At 33.4% G+C, this 25,591-nt stretch overlaps 1 protein-coding gene across 2 annotated transcripts in view; it reads right to left on the bottom strand.

Moving 5' to 3' along the window:
• LOC143233140 (uncharacterized) overlaps positions 1 to 25,591 on the bottom strand; it is a 52,590-nt gene that overhangs the window by 10,598 nt on the left and 16,401 nt on the right. For both annotated transcript variants that reach the window (XM_076469080.1, XM_076469079.1), the window contains exons 2-3: positions 22,613 to 22,906; positions 8,856 to 8,953 (exon numbers count right to left, since the gene is read on the bottom strand). In XM_076469080.1, coding sequence (XP_076325195.1) covers positions 8,856 to 8,953; positions 22,613 to 22,906 — 392 coding nt within the window. The remainder of the gene's footprint in view (positions 1 to 8,855; positions 8,954 to 22,612; positions 22,907 to 25,591) is intronic.

Genomic DNA, 25,591 nt, shown 5'->3' with positions numbered 1-25,591 from the left:
AGTCTGCATGTGTTTCACCATGAACCCACCAAACCTTCTTGCCAAATTTGGTTAAAAATCCATCAATAAGGGGTGAAGTAATGGTAAAAAAAATAAAAATGTCCATAAAAAACATAAAATGCAAAACTGAAATTTCCATGTTTTTCCCCATAGACCCACCAAACCCTCATGCCACACTTAGTGCAGGTCCGTCATCTGAAAGCAAAGTAGGGGTTAAAAAACGCGAAAACGCAAAAACACCCATAAAAACCGCAAAATTGATAATTTGTATGTATGTCAGCATAGACCTCATTAACATCACACCAAATATGGCGAAGATTTGTCTACATGGGCGAAGTAGTTACGTGAACATAAAACAGACAACAGACAGTAGTATTATATTTATATAGGTACGTTAGTGTTTGACAAATAAACTTTCTTCGAGTACTTAAGCTAAGTAAGAGATATATTTGCAGGGAAACTTTTCACTTTGAAATGTTTACTCAAAGCAAAAAAATTATATACTTTGAAGGCCATCTTACGGTTTTTACTTTTAACTTGAACTTAAAATAAAGTTTGGCTTTTAATTTTGGCTTATATTATTACAAAATGTAACCAACATTAAGGTTTTACGACATACCACATATTTGGCTTCTTTCTCCTGCTGAATTCGTCCTCAGCCTTGGCTCACTAGTGAAACGTTGCGCGATTAGTTTGTCTTCTAGCCCTCGACCATTACTCTAATAACATTCCGTTGTTGCCTTTACAGTCATATTTAAAAGCGACTTCGCGGATCTGCAGAATACTGTCATTCATATTCCTAGGTTTAACTAATGTAATAAATACGTTTCTTCGCCTTTCCTATTTTAACTTGTAGGTGATTTTAGTTTACTGAGTAAAAAAAATAAATTACAATGCATATATAAGGACAAAATGATTAATTATGAACCATGCTTATGAAATTTTGTAGCGTACTTACACAGTCGTAATGCCATTGATTTTAAAACGTTTTATACTATTATGAAAATACGATAATTACTGTTAACGTTAGGCCTAGATTTAAGGTATGTCACGTGCTACGCTGTTGGATTTCCAAACTGTATTGGTCTAACTGAAAGTTTAACTTAGATAATTTATTGATAATAATTTTGTGCAATAAAATAAAATAATTAAGGTAGATAACTGAAAGAACTCCATACATTTCTACCTTAGGCCTAAGTTTGTTTTCGAATCGTCAGCAGCAGTCAGGAAGATAAAATGTCACAGCACTTATTTCGCCACTCTAAGTATGATGGCAAAGGCAGCCAAACGTTACTTTACTAAAATATCAACTTTTAACGACGTTTCACTAATATCAGGCTGGCCACTTGGAAACTGGAACGACAGAGAATAATGTGCATATTCGCTTTACACATCAATACGTCCCTAGCATACTGAAAGCATATCATCAAGAAATTAACATTTTCTTTCAGTATCATATTTCTAAAAACAAATCTAAAGGTCATCCTTGTAACTCTTGTTTCATGAAGTTGTTATTGTTAATTTCAAACTTATAGCTATGTAAACTTACGTAAGGTTAAATTTTGTTACACCCGTCTGAACACTCCTTTATCCCCGAAACACACATTCTTATTGGTTCAATTGTTGCAAAACAAATAGAAGTACAAAAAAACGTTCTTGTCACTATATACTTTTCTAAAGCCTCAAAAATGGTTAATCACAAACTTTGTCAAAAAAGCTCATTAAATGCAGTAGTATACATTATTATATTTTTAAACAGTTCTGCAAACATATACAACATTAACATCAAACCTAATGATTATTTTATTTGTAGCACAAAGCTACACAATGGGTTACCAGCTCTGCTCATCTCGGGTATCGAAACCAGGTTTTAGTGCTGTAAGTTCACAGACATATGCTGTGCCAGCGAAAAAAAAGGCAATATGCAAGATAAATTAGAGGAAAAGTTCTAATTATATGCTTATAAACAGTATAATTGTAAACCATATATACATTTAACTGCTTTCAAATATATTAACTAAAAACCCATTTATCTCACTGCTTATATCTTTCTTCATTTACATCACATTACAACAAATACTAGTTTACCTATGGTGACAGACAATTACATAGTGTATTGAGAGATTGAAAGGCCTATCTTCTTCCTTTTCCTTCCCGTTTCTTTAAGAAATTTCGCTACCTTAATTTCCAACCAATATAAAAAACAACACCAGAAATGATGATCATCTGTATGAAGTAATAACAAGATGCTGCTTGATTCTTTTTTGGAAACACGAACAACACAAAGCAGCGTGTTTAAACTTTCATCAGTAATCTAAAATTAGTTACGTCTACTGTTTCTTTCTATATTTTGTTTTTCTACTAAATACCTTTTGTAAATCTAATATTTTGTTTTTTGGCATAAACCTGCACAACGGGTCACCCATGATGTGCTTCTCATGGGTATGGAATCCCGGTTTTTAAATCTAATATTAATGTAAAAAACATGTCACAGGTGTCTTAGAAAAGTGAAAAACTTCAGACAACGTACTGGTTGCGTTATAGTGTTAGATCAAGTAATCATATTGTCAAAAACAAGTCTAAATATACAATATACTTATTTCATATCACTATAGTATGTAATTGATAAAAACTATCACATTTCAACATATATATTAAACGCCATCCTTTCTATTTTTGGAATTCTGCTGAGCTCACAAAAATACACAGGCCTAAGAAAAGCCGACTTTTGAGTTGGTGTCTCAGTTTATGTCTTCAGTGATATATCTTTTAAGAACTTCTACAGAAAATAGTTCTCATAGATTACTTTAATCATTGGTGTTGATATCTGTACTATTAGAACATATATTGATGGTATGCCAAGCATGTATGTAAAACGTGCTTAATATATTACTTTAGGAGTGATTAGAGTTATTATATGGTGGTATGCTGACGGCAAAAGGCTTTCGAAATACACTGATTTTTAAGTCATATTACGTCTCAAACGAGAACGTCTAAGAAGATCCAATATTTGTAATAACGAGAAACCCACTTGTATCAAAAATGTATTCTGTAGACGGCTGGTATGGGTATTAGCACTTTATTTTAATTAAAGTGCTGATACCCATACCAGCTATCTTGATAATACAAGACCAGAACACGGTCATTGGAATCCATAGTGAAAGTAATTCTTTCATTACCAACACCACTCTGCTGTAAGTAATAATAAAATGTTTTCCTTTCATTGTGTCAAAAAACTTGGTTTTGTGGTGCGTGTGTGTGTTTTTTTTTCCTCTTAATTTATTAGAACAATGTATTTGAAAAGAGATTACATCGGACTTGTTCACGAAATTTGGAATAATATTCCATAAGAAAAGATGTCACTATAGAGGTTTTAACTCAAAAAAACTTAAATACAACTTTATATATTAACGAATGAACATCTTTCTAAGGTACATAAGGCTATTTATTTCGTATAGTTAAACATCAGACTTGAAATCGAACAATTAAAATATATCTAAGTGGCAATGTTGAGATGCGTGACCAAGAAACTTTAGAAAACGGGTTTTACTCGTATATAAAAATATGGAAACTCTTATTCATTCATATATTGTTCTCTCATAATAGTCTATTCATGTTTCTACGTGAATGTGTATCTACATTTTGTAGTTTCTGTACAACATGCTCTTTTATGAGAGTGTAATTTATAAAGTAATATTAGCACGCAATCGGCAGAATACAATGATCAACCGAATGACATCGTCGATATTATGTGCACTTTATACTTAAAATATTTAACAGAATTAAACGTAATAAAAAAAGCTCTTTCAATGTTTGTGAAGTAGCGCATGTTAAAACTATACTTATAAAAAAATATTGTGTATTAAAATGGGCAGAAGAAGCTCCTATCGACTGAATTCAGAAAGTACATATTTAATTTCACGAAACTATACATCTTAGGAAATTACGACATCTTTAGCACATGATGCTGGAAAGCTAACAAAGACATGAGTTATTAAAAAGTTAATCCTATGACTATCATGCTGCTGAGAAAAGTTCAGGTACTGTGCAATAAGAAAATTTATGCTGTATTTTCATATAGTCATGCGTAATGAAATATCGATACTGATACTTATCGGAAATAGCTCAGTGCGAGGGTTTTCGTCAAATTATATGGTAAGCAGTGCGCTTAATTCATGTCATCTGTGTTATCATGGTTTTTCATTTGTTACATATAGTTTTCGCCAGAACGTTTCGACTTTTGTGTTATATAAGATATAATCAATAACATGGAATACAAATACGTTTAGCACTGACAAACAGAAAAATACATATTATGTTAATAAATATCTACATACTTCATTTGTATAATGAGACAGATTATATGGTAATCATGATCGATGTATTAGAACAATAAACAAATTCTGTCAGAAACTTGTAGAAAGATGTATAATTCAGCATTTCACCATCACAACTAATTCTTACTGAAACGTGTATAATGGCAAAATGTAACATAAAGTTATTTAAATAACGTCTATATCCTTATATTAGCTCATATTAAGCATTCAGTACTTGGTTGGGCCTTCTCGTACTCTAATAACCTCCGTAAGGTGACAGGACATGGTTTCGTCTTCATCTCAACTTGTCACTACGAGGCGCTGCAATACAGCTGCAGCAATTGGTTTAGGTCGTAGTTAACAGTTTTCCTACTCAGTTCCATACATAAGTTGTGAATGAGATAACGATCTTAAAACAATACAGGTCATGATAATCTTGTAGTCTTCATAGTTGAGATAATCCTATACAATATGTGCACTGTAGGCAGAAACATTACCATCAATGAACAAAAAGTTATTACCAAACCTTGTTCTAGCGTATGGCAGATATATCGTCTCCATGTGATGTTTGTAGGAGGTACCATTGATGTTTCCTTGGAGGATATGAAGAACAGTTTTTCTCACTATGATGAATAGCCGCCAAAACATACACTTCACCAGCTCTTGCGCGTTAACTGTGGGAAAGACAGTCTTCTCTCATCTATTTTCAAGTCGAAAGACAAACACAAATTCTAAAAAAGCCAAAGAAAGGATCAATCTAAAAAGCTGACGTGTCACCAGTATCTTAACTGTAAGATGGCGTGCTGTTTTGCTCAAGTAACACTGTGACGGAGGTGAATTCTAGTTAATATTGGTTTGCAGATAATCCTTCTTGAAAAACTGATTTATCAGTTTACTATCCTCTGTTCTTCTCGACACCCTGAAATGAATGTATGAAGGCCATTTCCGTCGTAAAGACGTATTTCAACCTTGACATCTTAACCTGATCAAAACAAGGTTATCTAGGGCAGTACATTATCGCAGTCTACCAGTACATTTTCCTGGACTAACGTTTTCTGTAGTACAATGACATTTCACGATTCTGGATACAGTATACAGTGGGTGCCTTACTATTCTGGCAATGTCCGTTGGTTTTATACCGTTTCTGGGCAGTCGAACAATTTGACGTCCTGTGATTTCTGACACATGACTCCAAACCAATTATAGAGAATTCGTCTGAACAAAGCGTTGATCTATTTTCAAAAATATTTTACCCAAAGCACGCCTTTTATTTAAAAAAAAACACATGTTTATGTGTTGTTTGAGAACAAATGCTCAAAACAACTAATACATGTTTGTTCGATCATAAACTTTGTCTTTTGTTACTACTCGAGAATTTACTTAGTAACTATTGCAAGCAAGTTTACAATAATATCAAAACAATTGCAAACATTTTAATCAAGAACATATTGCTATTCTACAGAGATCTAAAAGGCAGGTTAACAAATTCATTAAGGCTTTTAAAAGAATAATACTATCTAATATATGTGTTTCCAACTCTTCTAATATGAACTACTAAGAAACCACGTGAATATAATGGTGAAGAATGTTGTCTCTTGCAACATGTCCATGCAACTACTTCGCAAGGTTTGGACGGATCTTGACCAAATTTGGTACAAAGATTCATTAGGTCATACAAGAGTATGTACAGATTTCCAGTATTGCGGATTTTGTGGGTTTTTACCACTATTAATCCCCCTGTCGTTAAATCTCCGCTACATTTGGCATGAAGGTTTGCTGGTTCCATGGAGATGTACATGCAAATTTGCAGTTTCACATTTTGTGTTTTGCATCGCGGGTTCGAATTCCCGTAATATTAAACATGCTCGCCTTTTCAGCCGAGGGGACGTTTTAATGTCACGGTCAGTCCCATTATTCGTTGGTAAAAGAGTAGCCCAAGAGTTGGCAGCGGGTGGTGATGACTAGCTGCCTTGTGTATATTCTTACACAGCTAAATTAAGGACAGCTAGCCTTCTTGTAGCTTTGCGCGAAATACAAAACAGAATAAACTGAGAATCCAGTATATCGTACAGGTTTAATTAACTTCCACCTTCATAAGTATATATACATAATTAAGATTTTTTTCTTCAGTTAAATAGTGTATTAAGCACTTGTCAAAATGTGGTGCAAGTGAGTATACCTATATGAAGAAACGCGTGATTCACCAATTTCAGAAAACGAAATAAAAAAGATTAAATTTATTGACTCATGAAATTTTTAAAGTTTACAGAGTTCTTGTCAATGTTTGTACTTGAAAGTGCTTCTGTACTGATATTTTGTATTAGTCATCCATTATGCCTGTCTTACCACAACTTTGTAAATGAAGCAGCAATATACGCAAGCAAATGAAATGATCGACAATCGTGTATAAAAGGTTTTCATTAATAGTCTTCTTTGAACATTCTATACAATTATATGAAATAAGAGAAAATTCTGTTAAGCCTAATGCTTTGCACATTATCATGAGATACACGAAAAGATGTTGCGTTAATAACAAATGTACACGAAACGTTTTATAAAACAAATTACTGTGAACATAAAGCGTAAGTGTTCTTCCCCTCAATTAGACAAATGTAAAACTTAAGATCTGAATTTTGTTCAAATATACAAAGGCTACTCACAAATTGATGTCAGGAAGAACAAGATGGCAACATGATTGAAACTTCATTTTTAATGCACTTGTATTAAAATTAGATGATAAAAGCATAGTACTTTAAAGTTATTTGTTTTTGCATAAAATAAAACTAAACAGAAAGAGATATAAAATTTTGCCTTGAATATAAAATACAATTTAATTTTGATGTTAATGCAACGTGGAGTCATTTGAACGTTTCGTTATTTGCTTGTGTGATAGCAAGTTAAAATACTTTTGGGATATTGCAATGTCTAATTTTATTTTTCCTGCCGCAGCTGAACGGCTCATAAAACGGTACTGAGTTTTTTGTTGCTGCTAGTTTTCAAATACAAACTTTCAGCCCATAACTCCGTCATCTCTTAACTGATTTAAGATCTAATTACAGTTTTGGACTCAGGGTGTCAAACCCTTTTGATTGATGTATTGATCAAGCCCAGTGTCTCATAGTTTAATATATTCTATTCCAACTTAAAAGAATTTCACTTTGAGGATAGGCTGGTAAAGGTCCTGATAAGTTATAAAAATATTTAGGTGTACGTGCGCCCTGTGATTGATATTGTTGGCGCACAAAAATATAATTAATATTATAATATAGCGAAATAATAAAAAGAAAAATAAACCTCAAAGATTAATTTTTTTAATTCTTCCTAAAATTATTTCTAATGCTGCGGCTACTGAGGGTTCTCTCGTGTTATCTGTATTTATACTTCTAATCAAATTGTAAATATCATAAAAGTTTGTTTTTTTATAATCTATGACCATTGTCGTAAAAAATCTGGTGTGGCATTACATAACACAGTTTGGTCACTTCTTTATATAATTTATGACAATACTGCCATCATAAGGTAAACTATTATATATCGAGGCCAACTCTTAAAAATAGCTGTGACTCTAGCAGCCGTTAGTAAAATATGTAAGTAGCAATTTCTTTTAATTCGCATTTCTTTGCATATCACATGCCATAAAATTCCGTTCTGTTACGCAACCTTTATTATGTAAAGATAATGGATTACAACGAATCAATTTTTGTATTATAAATACTAAAATGTATTTGATGGAAATATTTTTTGTATGTTTCCTTTTTATTAGCGTAAAGCGACATTGGGATATCTGATGTGTTCATCGCAAGAAGACAGTAGTTTTGTATACTAACCACGAATATTGAAATAACAATACCGGTATATTAAATCTATTATATAAATTAGTTATTTATTTGATACGAATAAAAATCAATCACTAAATGCATTTTTAACGTAGTTATATAAAAGTAAGCTAAAGTAAGCAGATTATTATTATTATTATTTTATTACTTACATTAAATTCTAATTAAAAAAAACACGCTATATTGTAGTTAATAAAGCAAATTTAATTTTCGAGTCGGAAATCACATCAGGCCATTAGCTGAATGTGTAATAGACATCTGTTTAAAAATATCAAATATTTTACAGTTGCTTTCAAATAATTGTTGTGAATTAACAATTAACACAGATGTAGTTTACGTGTGGCAATCATACTTGAAAATAAAAACTGTTCTTGTTTGTAATAAAGTACAAAACTACACTAAGGGCTATCTGTGCTCTACTGACCACGGTATCGAAACATGTTTCTAGCAATATGAATCTGCTCAAACTACAACAAAGATTCAAAATACGATCACTTGATAAATATACTTTCTTGTTTGAGTAATCTAATTTTTTATGTACTCAAATGATTCAATTTTAAAGTTACATTGTTTGTAGGAATATTAAAATAATCGGTTCATACATTCTAGAAATAAATATTATGGCAAATTCTTTTCGAATATTTTGCTAATTAATGGAACAGTTTGTTGTTATTATGATATGCTGCTTATAATATTTACTTACCCATAACTAGCCAAGGCTGAATCATAGTAATACGAAGCAGGTTGGGGTATGGATCTCCAGGGGCTGTCTACGCTTTCTTTCATTGTGTAAGCAGAATTCTAAAAATAGACAATAATTTTTTGTTTTACAATGATTTTTAAAAGAAACTATATTACTTAAGAATGATTTAAACTTGAATAAAATGATTTTATAGAGCTATTTACACAAGTGCCTAAGAGCACCAGTTTTGCTTTTCATTAACTGTTTTCAAATTTACTTTTCACAATATGAAAATGTTCATCCACGGAAAATTTGAGTTACACAGTCACTTTTCATTTGATTTCAGCTCTTAAATTCAGTAATAATAATATTTTTTGGTTACAGTACTTGTATAAAGTATATTTTATGTTATTTTTACCTTTTTTTGTTCTTGATAAAATAAAATAAAATATGAGCAATATATCATAAATACCTTTTCAACAAGATTCAAGTCATTTTAGGTCCACATTAAACCATTTGAATTATGTAAACGCATAATGTAAAACACAAACTATGATTAAGCATAATTTAAACTTCGTCAAGATTATCTAAAGTTAACGTTTAACACTTGGTCTCTTAAAATTTTACCACAACTATTTGCGTATAATGTCTTAGCATACATGCTAACCATTCATATATAGGGAACAGCTTTACTATTTGAAAACATTGTAGAACGTATAAAACAACAACAACACATACCTACGAAACCTTCGAAATTTTAAGACTCTGTGCAAAGGATAAATTAGTAATGTTTTTATTATAACTGTTACATGTTTTTTATTTTTATAATTTCAAATACAGTACAAAGGATATTAAAACGGTAATAATTATATTTAATATAGCTAGAAATAAAGTAAAATGCAAAGAAAAATACTAATGAGTATTACTAACAAAACACCAAAGCGAAATATTATTATACCAGAAAGTAGGCCTAATCGACAATAATTCTAGCCAATGGATTTTTTTTTTCAAAATATATTTCTTATCTTTTTATCCCCCGCAAATAAAACAGCGACACACTACTAGCTTACAATGCTAAAATTCTGGGATAATTTGCCAGTCACAACAGATAGCCCAGTATGGTTTTGCTTTAAACCAAACAAACAAAATCTACTTCCGTTTACTTAATAAATAAGACATGCCACAACAACGTTATCTGTTTGATCAAAGGTTCAACAATGTGAAAGAAAACAAGTGGAAGGAGTTTTAATAATAAGCGACCAAATATTTACTTGCTGGCAAAGTGCAGTTCTATCAGGCCTGCTTGTCTCGCAGTCTGAGGATCGTGGGTTCGAATTTCTCTTCACTAAACACCTTCGCTCTTTCAACTGTGGGGACTTTATAATGTAATGATCAGTTACATACTAGTTGGTGAAAAGTAGTTGAAGAGTTGGCGGTAGATAGTGATGATTAGACGCCTTCCTTTTAGTAATTCACTGCTAAAATGGGACGGCTAGGGCAAATAGCCCTCGTGCAGCTTGACACAAAATTCAAGATAAATCTATGCAGTACTCTCAGAAATATTTTAAAAGTTAATTTATTGATTGAATAGCAAAATATTAAAAATGTCTTATTTTATTTAAAACAAAGGACTTCAAAGCTAGCATGAGAATGCTAAAATTTGTATACAGTCTTACATACTTGGAAGAATAATTTAATTAATTACACATATCACAGCCTAAAGTAAAAGACTGTGGGAATTTTATTGAAATTCACATGGAGTTAAAAGTTACAGTAAGGTTAAAATCAAGTAGCTAAACAAATTGAAATTCAGAAATTTAAAAATGTCTGTGTAAAACTCAAATTATCTCATTCTTAACACTTGTGGAAAAAAAATGCTTCAAATTTAAGTTTCCAACAGCGTCAACATAACATGTTGCCAACATAGGGAACACACTGTAAGGCTTTAGTAAATAAAATTTTACGGTTTTATGTTTGTAGAATGAAACAATTTTAAATTGAAATAATTAAGGCAATACATACTTGTCATCTTGTTTGTCTGTTTTGGAATGTTCATTGTACTGTAGTATATATATATTTTAGCTTGTTTGTTTATTTTTGAATGTTCGCGCAAGGTACAAAAAGGCCATTTGTTTTTTATTTATTTTTGACATTAGCCGTTGCAAATTTGAAATAATGCACTATAAATACATAGCCAGCAAAATCCATCGCAATTCTTGGATTACACCCATCTGAAAGAATATTGTGAATTTGACTGTTGTCCCAAAGTATGTGAAGCGTGATATTTTGATATGGTTGGCAGAACGCAAGCTTTGAAACCACCGAAACATAGTGCGGAACACAAAACGTTTGACTAGACTCGGTAAAGGGTTAGCTGAGATAGTTGTGTTCAATGCTTAACTGATACGCTAGAGAAAAGAGAACGATTTAGAATACCTATCTTCAACTCTTGAACTACTTGTATCTGGATCAATAGTAGAATTCCATCGTCATTCTTACAGCGAATTCATGAACAAAAGTGTAAAGTGCAGTTCAGTAGCAACGAGATACAAACCATGAACTCTCAGGTTCACAGTCCATTCAGGCTAACCGTTGGCTTGTTTGTTTGGTAGATTCTCGTGAAGCTACTTCAGAGTTATCTGCACTAGCTATTTCTAAGTTAGACATAAGGCAACTATTCAACAACACCCACCGCCAACTCTTGGACTAACTACCCTCTACCAGTTAAAATTTGTATTTAACGTCACTTAAATCAGAAACGTTAAAATAAGCTTAAAATCTAAAAAGTATATATATATATAAGCTGTGTAGAATAATCGGAAATATGTTTCCGTTATCGGAATGCGAAATCTAGACTCAGAGATTCATAGTTCTGCACGCAAACCATTTGTAAAGGCGCGACCCTACACACTTGAAGCTTTGTTGAAATGTCAGCTTCGAAAATCTATAGTCGATATAAATATAATGAATTGACTTTCATTTAATTAGAAATGATTTAAATTGAAAAACGAAATAAACATAAGAATACCAAAGTATTAATGTAAAGGTTGCCTTCTCAAATAAATATCCAAGTATAAAACTAACCTAACAATAAATTGCTTCTTCCTTCTCTAGTGATTCAAATTAATTAAAAATTATACATTACTTAGAGAAAAAATACCAAAAAAACTTGAAACATGTTGTTTTCTAAACATGTTTTTCACACCTCTATCAAAACTTCGTATTAATTCTGCTGTTTAAAACTGAACGATCAGATACTTTTGTATGAATAGTTGCTAACAGAAAATGTAAAAACTGTCGTCGGTATCTGAGAATATACCTTTAAGGTGTAAAATAAATAATCGAGTCTATTTATTTTTCCTTTTGTTACCCAGCGTCAAATAGAAACTCAAAGACAGATAATCTAATTCTTATTAGTTTAGAAATTAGGTCTGCTATATTAATATCTTAATAAATTAAAAATTAAAGCTTAAATAAAAGCAATAACATTCACCAGTTAAATAGTTTCCGGTTTCGCTGCTATTTTAAACAATGCAACATATATAAATCCTACAGATTGGGTAAAAGTTAATAAATGCTTAGACTAATTAGGGGTATCTGAAACCTTTTATTAGTTAGTATTCTGCTAATTTTTATACCATCACATTTTCTCTCCCAAAAACCTATATTATATTTTGCTCTTTAAAAGGAAATTTACATGTGACTTAACATTACTGTAAGATACACAGAAATTCAGATCCCAGCTTTTGATATTTTTTGTAATGAGAGCTGTTATTGTATGCTATTAAGCATAGATCTACGAATATGGCTATGTGTGTTCTGACCACGACGGGTATCGAAACCACTTTCTAGCGATATAAGTCCGTAGACTGAGAGCAAAATTATACTTAAACAGACATCAATCAATTAGTTGTTTATCCTAGTCATGGAAACTTATTTGTTTGGGGATTGTATAGTGTTTAAATATTACCCCAAAAAAAAAAAAAATGGAGCTATGAAAACAAAGCTGTTGATCCGAAGGAAAACAAAGTAGTTGATACTTTGCGTTTTTAGCATTTAATAAGTACTACATTTTATACGGAACTAGAAGTTTAGGTTCTTAGGGTTATTATTTTCTTATGCTAATTCTACTTGAAAACAACGCGATATAGTTGTTGTTGTTTTTCCATCAATAATACCTAGAAATAAAGTTATTTGAACATTTCTTGAACAAAACGAACACCGAGCCTAACTACACAATAACTGGTTCATTATAACAAAAATAAAACATGTTTACTATGTTACGTCGCTCTTAAGATTTAACAACCACTTAAAGTTGTCAGTGTTACAACAAAACACCAGACAGGCTCTCGGCTTACTTGAAGGTAACTTTAGCACTCTCCTTCGTGGAAGTCTATTATGTCTGTACCCTTACATTCCTTATTCTTGTTCATTTATGCAATGTAGACCAACTGGCATAAGCCAGGCTAATTTTGTGCAAATTACCCACAAGAACTGATTCCCAAACATCTTCACGTAGAACAGCGTCCATTTCAGTTTTATCAACTTTAAAAACCTATTATTTAGTGTCACAAATTATTCGGATAAATTATGCAAATACTTTTTAAACATGATTGGTAAAGACAAATCATTATGCCTGTGTATCAGTGTCTTTCATCTAGAACTGGCAACCCCCATAACAGGGGCCCGGCGTGACCAGGTGGTTAGGGTGCTCGACTCGTAATCTGAGGGTTGCGGCTCGAATCTCCACCATCACCAAACATGCTCGCCCGTTCATCCGTGGGGGAGAGGGGCTTATAATATGACGTCAAATTCCATTATTTATTGGTAAAAGAGTATCCTAAGGGTTAGCGGTGGTGGTGATCCCTTCCATCTACTCTTTCACTGCTAAATTAAGAATGACCTTTTTGTATCTTTGCACCAAATTGAAAATAGAAACTAAACAAACTCCATAATGGGTACATGGGCTATTCTGTTTTAATATTTTTGCTCCAGAATAAAAATAAGTCCTGTAATAATTACGCATTGTAAGAAGAAAATAAAAAGAGACAAATCGTAGCTCTTGATGTTTGAAATTTGAAATTAACTCCAAAAAATAAAAGTTATTAATATTGTAAGTGCGTCTAAAGGTTATTGTAGAGTCTTTGGTAATGAATTTATTTAGATTGAACGTGTTTTAAAACTGTTTTTTGTGTTTATTATGTCTATACATAATCATTTACAAGTGTTAGTGTTTAGTATAGCATTGCAATATATCAAACTTCGTTACACTCGTATTAAAACAAGCCAGAGATTTATTAAGAAAATACAATTAACTAGAATGCATTGAATTATTTAAAATAAAAACAGTAAACTATTATAAGTTACAGAAACGCATGCAAGCGTATGTCTTATTTAGTATGTGGTAATTTCCAACTAGTGTCCACGGAGCTGTATTCCAGCTTATGTGAAATTCTCACCACTAGTGCATCTGATGTAGATTTACCTGTCACAATCTATCCGCAAGGTTATCATAAGTTTACAGTCTTAAAACTACATAGCCTGGCGTTCGAATTCCCGAGGTAAATAAACAAAGGGCAAACAATCCACTGTGTAGCTTTGTGATGAAACAAACTCGATCTACCACGTCATTTGTAGAGAAATACAAACAAATATACACTATTACGTTCCAGTAGAATAAAGTTCCTAATTATATGACTAATGTGATAAAAGCTTCACTGGAGAGAAAACAAAAGACTGTAACGTTAGAGCTTTTGCCTTAGCCTGCCCAGAATTCAGATCTGAATGTAATTTGAGTAAGTTAGTCTTACATATACCAAAATGAGGCCAAGAACAAACCAAGTATCTGTGTATTCGTTTTACACGGTAGAAGGTATTTAAATGAATATTCCATGCGCTTTCATAACTAAATTCTACGAAGGCATGTTGATCGGATTTTCTACTTACTTAACTGTATCCTGTCATTCTGGTTTGGCTTATAGTAAGCCTATAAATATAAGTAAGCTTCTATGCTCATATTAATGGAATTTTTCTCTAGCAAAACAGCTTATTTCTATATAATTTTTATAAGTGTATATATTTTTTCATATAAGAGTGGTATTTACTATCTGGATGAAAAATATTAGCTTTTCTTTTCTTGCCATTAACTTAACAAATATGAGTATTTATCTAAACGTATTAATGTATACACAATACTGTGCAAAACTTATTTTCTATCATTTGGTACACGGTCAGTTATCTCTTGTTTGAGATCAGTAACAGTTTTTTTTTGTCCAGAATGCTGCACAAACAAAGATACTTAACGTCAGTATTATTGAGTTTATGTTCTGCCTTCTCTACTTTCAAATGTACCTGTCTCAATCTCACGATCTAGTCTGTTTTAACAGTGTTTGAGGAGCATCTCAAGTCTGTAGCAATTTGTCTGAGAGTCCAGCCATCGTCATGTAAAGTTTTTGTGTGACAATTTTCTGTTTTTCTGGGGCCGTGACAGAACTACCAGACTTAATATGTTTATAATGCGAAACAATGTTTTTATGAAGGTTTATTTGAGAAGTGCTATTAAATTGATTTATTCTAACGTATACTGATACCATATATACTTGATTCTTTCTATATAGTTAAGACATTGCATGGGGTAGGCTGTTGTTGTTGTTGTTTTTGATATAAGCACAAAGCTACGCAATGGACTATCTGTGCTCTGCCCACCACGGGTATCGAAACCCGGTTTTTAGTGTTGTAAGTCCGCAGACATACCGCTGAGCCACTGGGGGGCTCATGGGGAGGCACCGTGACAGTTAATTCACACCGTAAATTTGGTCAGTATGTTCATTCAAGAACTCATATGACATGCCGTTGATACAAGTATATGGGAATTCTAAAGAATGATAAATATTCTCACCCTGGCTCATTCAGTTGTCAACAAGGATCAATGAAGCATTACCATAGTGTTGACGTTTACATTATGTAATAGCATGGAAAGATTAACCCCATAAAATGGAAAGAATGCAAAATATTGTATTGTCCTAACACTTCTGTGCAGTACTATGTAGTGTACGACACGAGTTGTGCAATTTACCACAATACTGAAAGGTGTTTAATACGTATGTCATCTACTCTCTAATAAACATCTTCACGAATGTCTATCAGAGATGTTTTAATTATTTTACCATTGGTCTGGCTATGCACTCACTATTCCGTCCTTATACCTTGAACACAATACAAACGTTATCGATATCTATATAACTGTTTCAGTTGATGTAGCTCTTCAGATAATAATTCACGATATTTATTAGAATTTCGCTGAACCATAGGTTCTTAACATGTATTTAGCAAGCTTTCAAATATCGGTTTCTATTGTTTTAGCATCATGTATAATTGCCGACTATAGAGATACAAGTCAATTTTCCATTGTTTTGTTTTTCAACGAAATGTAGATTCACTGATAACTTAGAAACAAAAGCTGCAAAAAGATTACTTACATATTGTACATACGTGGCCGGAGAAGTATGTTCGGCTCAATGATATATACTATGCGTGAGCGCGTGCATAATTGCGTGACTATAGCACATGTAGAAGTTCATAAACCTACAGAAGAGTGATACGAACTAAACAGTAAAACATAGCAGCCTAAACAGCTTAGACTCGGGAATTATCCGATCGAGTGAACTGTTGTTGATAAGCCTTACTTTAAACTTTCTATTATTATTATTATTACTAAGGTTCGAGGAATGTTTCAAAAATTTGTATGATAGTGATCGCTTTTGTTGTATTAATATAAACCATATTTTTACTTCTATAGAGACATTTAAATGGACATAAATCAAACACATACGAAGTCACTGCATTGGAACATGCAGTAATATAACTTGCATATTTTCTTGGGTATTTTACAACATGTGCTTCAAAGCTGCTGTTATATTTTCCTCAGTATCACATATATCAGGTCTCTCACGAAACTGATCAACATAACACGCAGGAAAACAAGTCTTGCTTAGTTAAACAGCCGGAGAAAGTAATTTAGCCATAAAAATAAGCGTTTCTACGTTAATGTAACGTGCGGATCCACTCACAGATGTTGTGTTTTTTTATAAGGACCAGTTAATGTTTGTTCATTCTTATATACGTGACTCCAATTTGAAAACAATGTAGTTGCAGTTAATTAAACAACAGTTTCATATTTGATCATCACAGAATGAGTGATTTCCAGAAATTTATACTTATCTCAAAGTATACAGGTTGTTCCAGTAATTACTGAGTTTAATGTACATTTGAAGTTCGTCTTTTCTTTTTTAAAAGTAACGTTACGATCAACGTCTTTCCTTCAGTGACTGATTACTCACTGAAGTAATATAAATATAAAATGTATCCATTTACTTCTGGAAACATGTTATTTTTTTAGGTTTATTGCCCAGCATTTCCTCAAGTTAAGAGAATTCTAAAAATCATAGGATTTTATGTCGGTATAATCGTTCGTTTATAACTGAATTTGACATTTTGTTTTCAACTGAAATACTTTATACATACATGTCTATATCATATATCAAAAGTTTCACGAAACCATAATATTTAAAGGTTATAAGGTAAATTAGATTTATATATTTTCCATAAAATTCCATACTCAACCTATGTGATCCATCAATGTAAAAATATTTCTTCAAGGAACTCACGATTGAGGTTTCGATTCTTTACATATTTTTTTTTAGTTCTTTCAAAATGCTCGTTGTAGATATTGACACATATCTGAAAGTACGGTATAGAAATACAGTCATGTGAAAAAGTTAGAACACCTTATGAAAGACTGTATTTTTGTGACATTTTTGGATACATAGATATTTAATCTCAATTTCAACAACATTGAGAGATTATATGAATATAACTAAACAATTAAAACTGAAAAAAAAACTTTTCAAGATCTTCTGTAAATGTAATTCTACAAAAATACATATTCTAACTGAGGAAAAAGTTAGGACACCCCCACATTTATTCCCACGCTCAACTCACACACAGGTGTATCACACCAGGTGCAAATGATTAGAAGATCGTTACTCAGCATTTTGAATGAGGCTTGCCTTATTTAAACCTCAGATATTTAGTTTGGTGTGCTCCTGACTGTTGAAGTGAGAGTGAGCACCATGGTGAGAGCAAAAGAGCTGTCTGAGGCCTTCAGAAAGAAAATTGTAACAGCTTATGAGTCTGGTAAGGAAGTTAAAAAGATCTCAAAAGATTTTGAAATCAGCCATTCCACTGTCCGGAAATAGTCAACAAGTGGAGGGCTTTCAAAACAACTGCCAACATGCCCAGGTCTGGTCGTCCAAGCAAGTTCACACCGAGAGCAGACCGCAAGATGCTAAAAGAGGTCTCCAAACACCCTAACATGTCATCACGGGACCTACAGCAGGCCCTAGCTACTGTTGATGTGAAAGTGCATGCTTCTACAATCAGAAAGAGACTGCACAGGTTTAACTTGCATGGGAAGTGTGCAAGGAGGAAACCTTTGCTCTCTAACAGAAACATCAAGGCCAGACTTAAGTTTGCCAGAGAGAATGTAGACAAAGACCAGGACTTCTGGAATTATGTTCTTTGGACAGATGAGTCCAAAATTGAATTATTTGGTCACCAGAACAGAAGACATGTTTAGCGTAAACCAAATACAGCATTCCAGGAAAAGAACCTCATGCCAACTGTAAAGCACGGAGGTGGAAGTGTCATGGTTTGAGGCTGCTTTGCTGCAGCAGGATCTGGACATCTAACAATCATAGAATTCGCCATGAATTCTACTGTGTATCAGAGGGTGCTTGAGGATCATGTGAGACCATCTGTACAAAAATTAAAGCTGAAACGAAACTGGACCCTGCAACACGACAATGACCCAAAACATACCAGTAAATCCACCAAGGACTGACTGAAAACTAAGAAATGGAGAGTCCTATAATGGCCGAGCCAAAGCCAGATACTAATCCCATTGAGATGCTGTGGGGTGACTTGAAACGGGCTGTACATGCAAGAAACCCCTCAAACATTTCACAGCTGAAAGAATTCTGCATTGAGGAGTGGGGCAAACTTTCTTCAGACCGTTGTCAGAGACTGGTAGATGGCTACAAGAAGCGTCTCACTGCAATTATTTCAGCCAAAGGGGGTAACACTAACTATTAGGGGGTAGGGTGTCCTAACTTTTTCATCAGTTAGAATATGCATTTTCCTAGAATTACATTTACAGAAGATCTTGAAAAGTCTTTTCTTCAGTTGTAATTGTTTAGTTATATTCCTATAATATCGTAGTATTGTTAAAATTGAGATTAAATACCTGTATATCCAAAAATGTTACAAAAATACACAGGCTTTCATAGGGTGTCCTAACTTTTTCACATGACTGTACATGTCTACCGAATGTGTGTATGCCAGTGTAATTCTAAATGTTTGTTTGGAACTTCGAGCAAAGCTACATGAGAGTTATCTGCACTAGCCATCCCTAATTTAGCAGAGTAAAGCTAGAGGGAAGGTAGCTATTCATCACCACCCACCGCCAACTCTTGGGCTACTCTTTTACCAAAGAATAGTGGGATTGATAGTCACATAATAACGCCCCCACGGCTGAAAAGGCAAAAATGTTTGGTGTGACAGGGATTCGAACCCGCGACCCTTGGATTATGAGTCGAGTGCATTAACCACCTGGTCATGCCGGGCCGATTGTAAAGGTATGTATACATCTGTAATGCGAGAGTTTGTTCTTGTTTTTCCTTTGTTTGTTTTTTTAATTTTGCGTAAAACTACACGAGGGCTAGCCGACCTAGTTTAAGACTAGAGGGAAGGCAGCTAGTTATCACCACCCATCGCCAACTCTTGGGCTACTCTTTTACCAACGAATAGTGAGACTGATCGTAACATCATAACGCCCCCATGGCTGAAAGGGCGAGCATGTTTTGTGTGACGGGGAATAATACGAGAGAAAAACAAATTTCTTCAGTAAAAATAATGTTTTTTTAATGGAATAGGATCCTGCTGAATTCTTTAGGAGGTGACGCGTCAATAACGTATGACCAGGTGGTTATGGAGTTCGTCTCCCAGACTGAGAGTTCGAATTCCCGTCACACCAAACATGCACGCCCTTTCAGATGTGGGTATGTTATAATGTGACGATCAATCCCACTTTTCATTGGTAAAAGAGTAGACCAAGAGTTGTCGGTGGGTGGTGATGACTAGATGACTTCCCTCTAGTCTTACACTGCTAGCCCTCGTGTAGATTTGCGCGAAATTTAAAAAAAGAAACAACGAAATGTCAACAATATTTTTACATACAATAGAGATCATAGATACATTTGTAAAAAATAATGGTGTTACTTGAATGCATCTAATGTATTTTGCAAATATGGTTCACAAGTCAACCATTCCTCTATTCACCAGGCCTAATATCAATCTACATGTACAGACATGTGACATATTTATAAATAAATTAGAAAGACGTTATTTCAAATTTTCCTGTTTTATTCATGTTTGAAAATGGAAAACGAATGAGTTTCTCGTAGTGTCATTCGAATGCTCCTTAGTTTCTTAAATTTAGTATTTCCTTCAACCTACCGATGTCTTGTTTATGTATTTGTCATCAACTGTGCTGTTTTTTTCAACGTTTTGTTATCCGCATATACACACATAAATTTATATATATTATACATACTGAGCACATTTGACATCAAATTATTTATATTCTTCGGCGTGAAAGATGTTATTCTAAGAATTCATTGTTATAAAGATATTCATAGAACTCTGTGGTAATTATTATAATTGTTTCAACATCACGTGATGACAGTTATCTGCCTCTGAATCTAACAATATTTTTTATTGTGGTCTCGAGTATATGAATACCTACAGGTTGAAAATATGAGGGAAGAGGTGTGACAGCTGTTTTGTACATACTGCGTTTGATAAAATAGCGCATGGCAGATGACGAGCGACGCAGCATCCACCTATCACATCAGTTTCTCAAATAAATCCTGTACAACAGGACTACGTTTGATGGTTTATTACCTCAGTGTAAATAAAATATGCAATCCTAAGCCTTCATTACATTTTGTTACGTTTATTCTAGGGCTGTTCAGTGTCTGTAAATTTATTTATTAGGGACGAATAACATATTTAATTAACGTATATAATAAATAATATAAGTGCGAACAACATTTATGTGTGTTTCCAACATGGAGACCAAACTTCTATTTGTTTCTCAGTAAGGTAATAGCAAAAGAAAAAAAGAGTAGGTGTTTATTACAATTTGCTCGATTGAAAAGAAAGCTTAAAAAACACGTTCTGTCAATTATTCGTGATGTGTATGGTTTACATTTACACATGACTTTTAAAAATGACCTATCCTCCAGACACAGCTAAGCTGATGGATTCAACACCTAATTCTGTACACAGTATAAAAAAAATTGTATTCGACTTTTCGATGATTTTTTTTATCGTTTTGATTTAGAATCAGATTATTTGTCATCAATATTCTGAATCTCTAACTCAACAAATCTCGTGCTAAGTTTACGGTAAAATATATCATTAACAACAAAGATACACAACTAATAATTAACGCATTTTACACATTATAAGTTCCTTCTTTGTTTTGCTGTTGTTTTTTCTTGTTTTTTGGATGCATGTTGCTCAGTGTTTCTAGTTGGTTGTTTACATAAATTTATCACCTTTCACTGATCATTTCCGCAACGGTATGTCTATGGACCAATAATGCTAGATACCAGTAGTGGGCAGAGTACACACAATCAATTGTTCAGCTTTGTTCGTAATAGAAAGTACGTGATTTATGTTTTATGTTTTATAGTTAATTCATTTTAGATAACTTCTCGTCAACTGCAAGTGGTTACAATTTTACCATTTTAATTTACTTTTAGAAAATATTTTAAATGCAATAAAAGAATTTCCCTGAAATTTCAATGGTATTTAATTTACATTAAATTAAATGTAAATTAAAATATGTGATTTATCCTGCAGTTCTTATCGTAACTTTATTTTCCAGATTGGCTTCAACATCAGATACCTACCTATCTCAGTGGATAAAGTACAATTATCAACTAAGATTTCTTACAGAAGACTGGACATTATAGTAATTCGTACTTTCGCACATACCTTTATAAGGGCTATATTTACTTCTGAATAAATAAACTAAAATCGAATTAACATCATCATCTATTGGGCTGCGAATATAACGTCCCCACACCCCCAGGATTATGTTGTTTTTTTTTTGTAATTGAACGAGAAGTTGGGAGCATCGAATCTAAACCTCTGTACGCCAGCCAAATGGTCACAATTAGTAATGGGCTCGTTGGAAATATAAATCATGATTTTTTTCATTTTTTTTAGTAAGTTACAGAAATTAAGCAAACGTTTATTTGTTTTGGACTGTTTATTTACACAGTTAAGGATGTTTGTCAAATTATTTACTCTACTGAAATTCCTTTGCTTTGGTAAAGCTAGTTTCTCTGTCTCTTTCTCTGAAGGTTAAATAGAATATTAAGTATATTAAAATTATGTTTACTAAGGTTAATTATAGCTGAGCCCCTTAGTTACGTGTTAGAAGAGGTGTTATACCAACATACGTACATAGCTCCTTCTTACTGTAAACTTGATCATAATTTTAAGAATGTGGTCTTCATTCTGCATTCTATTTCCCATAATTCAAAGTTTGTATGCTCTGCACTCAACCAAACATATGCTAATTTCCGTTATACTATCACAAGTATCGATGCGAATTTTGATATAGTGCTCTTCGTGTGTTTGCTTACCAACGCTGTGGGATAAAAAGCAGAAGAGTCCACGCCGGTAAAACCGTGGAAGTTTGCTTGATCTGCCGTATAGCTAGCTCCGTTATAGAACCGTGAGGAGCCGGTTAGGTTCGTTGCAAGTTGAGGGTAAGCTGACAGCAGGCGAGAGTCGTAAGCTGGAGGCAATGGACATCCAGCAGCCGGCGATGTTGGCAGCTGTTGCTGTACCGCGTGTGGATCGGTCTCGAGCAGTGAACGTGGTGTATCGCAGCAAGACGTCCCCGAGGGTCCAGCCTGCCCAGTACTTCTTAGAAGCTGTAAAAATAAAACACGGACTATTGTATCACAATATTTATGACCAGCAACCATTTTTATTATGGGATTAAACTATCAACACCTAGCTTAGTGACTATAAAAGAGGAAATAACAGTGGTTATTGTAACATAAACACTTAGCGTGCATAAATCCATGTAAGTTTAAACCATTATAAAGTGACTTTTCATTTTAACATGTAAACTTAGCGTCAGCCTATAAATAAACACTATGTCAGCACATATATTTTAATATTTTCTAAGCTATCATCATTTTACCTTTATGCACTAAAACCGTAAATGTTCAACCAAACAAATTATATTAATATATATTTATATAATAAAAGGAGCCTCAATAAATTTTACGGGTGTTTCATACGCTGTCCTTGTAATTCCAAACAAGTTTAAAGATGGTATTTCTATTCTCTTTAGACAGTGCGAAGAACGTACGTGTCATTGTCAAAGACAGACACCATAGGAACTTCAAAGCTGTCCTTATAATTTGAAACAAATTTAGAGACTGTACATCTTTTCTTGCTCTTCTCTTCGTCCGCACGCGCTTTGAAAAAGAAATCCATGGGAGTCAAGTCCGAAATTCTTGGTAGCCCATTTGTAGTGACCACGTCTGCCAGTCCAATATCCTGAGAAGGTGTCATTGGACCAGATTTGGACTCCAGAGCATCAAATCATCTATTGTTCCAGACTTTCGGATATCGAGTAGATCTCAACTTTCAAACAACGATTTTCAATGAGATGCAAATCGCACATATACCGTTAACATAATGAGGTATATAATCGTAACTTTATTTTGTCTTTACCGTTGTTTGTCATCCTTTACCATGTAAGATTCATAAAAGGGTTGGCACATTTTGAGAGAGATGATTATGCTAATAATACCACTTTGAAACACCAGAATCGGTGATGAATTAAAACAACAAATTTCTGAATTTTACTGTGTTATTGCAACGATTTTTTGAGACATCAGGTTTTCCAACCATCGTTTTGGGTATGTTTTGACACTAATAGTTTCTATAAACTTAATATTTTCAAGAAATAAAAGTATCAAAACTCTAAATTTAGACAAATAATACTCTTACTTCACACAGTTGCATTGATCAGTGGATGTTAAAACATGTTCAGATACCTGAATGCAAAGTTACAAAATATTCAAATTCTAAACTTTTATAAAAGCATTGTTTTTGTTCATTTCGGACAAACTACACGTGATTATAGTTTGTTTTCTTTTACTTCATAGAAATATTCTCAGCATACAAATGAATTGTTTTAGCGTGACACTTTTAATTATTTATTACTTTGAGTTAAAAGCAGTTTTAAGATTGTTTTGAATTTCGCGCAAGATACATGTGGACTGTGTGAGCTAGCCGTTCCTAATTTAGCAGTGTAAGACTAGAGAGAAGGCAGCTAGTCATCACCACCTACCGCCAACTCTTACACTACTCTTTTATCAAAGAATGAGGGGATTGACCGTCGTATTATAAAACTCCCATGGCTGAAAGAGCGAGCATGTTTAGTGAGACGGAGATTCGAACCCGTGACCCTCAGATTACGAGTTGAGCGTCTTAACAACCTGGCCATGCCGGGAACATATAAAAACCTAAATCTTTCACATCTTCTTCTAAAATCATAAAATCTTCAGACCGATTACACCAATGTTTTTCCACCATCTGCATCAAATTTTAGTGAAATTTAAAGTTAAACGTAGACATTGGTTAAAAACAGTCAAGAATTACCTCGTAATTTCTTATCGTAGAAATGTTAACAGTTAAGAGGCTGTAATGTCATTACGGCTCCAACCAGTTCTTTTGAAAAACTGCTCCCAGTATGTTGTTGTTTGTTACTAAGCACAAAGTAGAAAGAGCTATCTGTGGTCTGTCCACTACGGGTATCAAGACCCGGTTTCTAGCAGTATAAGTTTGCAGAAATACTGCAGTGCCACTGGTGGGCGATCAAATAAGAAACAGCCGCATAAGTATACAAAAATATTCTCTATAAAGAAGTCTTTTCTGCATGGTTTTGATATATTTGGAAAATGTTTGTTAATAACTTAATGCGGGATATAGTGAAGTTATAAGTTAATGCTATAAACTGTATCCTCAAATGTATTCTTCGTATGTTAACTATACGAAAATATAAAGTCACGTGGCGATAAATAATTTTGATTTAGTGAACAAATGCTTTAGGCAAGTGCTAAAATAACATTGTATAATGATGTGGCAAGCGACTACAGTACACGTTTTCTCAACTTCAAGATGTCTCAGGTGGCTAACGCACTCGACTAGCAATCTAGGATCGTGGTTTCAAATCCCCTTCCAACTTTTGTAACGTGTTAGTCAATGACGCTCGTCACTTGTAAAAGAGTAGCCAAAGAGTTGGCGGTAGGTGGTAATGACTAGCTGCTTTTCCTCTAGTCATATACTATTAAATTAGGGACGGCTAGCGCACATAGCCTTTGTACAACTTTGCACGAAATTCTAAACAAACTAAACCAACCTTAATTTCACCGTTTAATAGAGGAACCGAAAGAATGTTCTGTAAATTGAACCTCTTACTACGTCAACAGTTTCGGTCATATGCTAAGAACTAAATAAACTGTCTGATTTTAGATTTTCAGAAACATATACCTTCCATTAGTCATTGTTTAAAGCCATTTCATCACACTTCCTTTTTC

Source organism: Tachypleus tridentatus, chromosome 12, assembly GCF_004210375.1.
Source record: "Tachypleus tridentatus isolate NWPU-2018 chromosome 12, ASM421037v1, whole genome shotgun sequence".
Lineage (NCBI taxonomy): Eukaryota > Metazoa > Arthropoda > Merostomata > Xiphosura > Limulidae > Tachypleus > Tachypleus tridentatus.
This window is presented reverse-complemented; position numbering and strand designations above follow the sequence as displayed.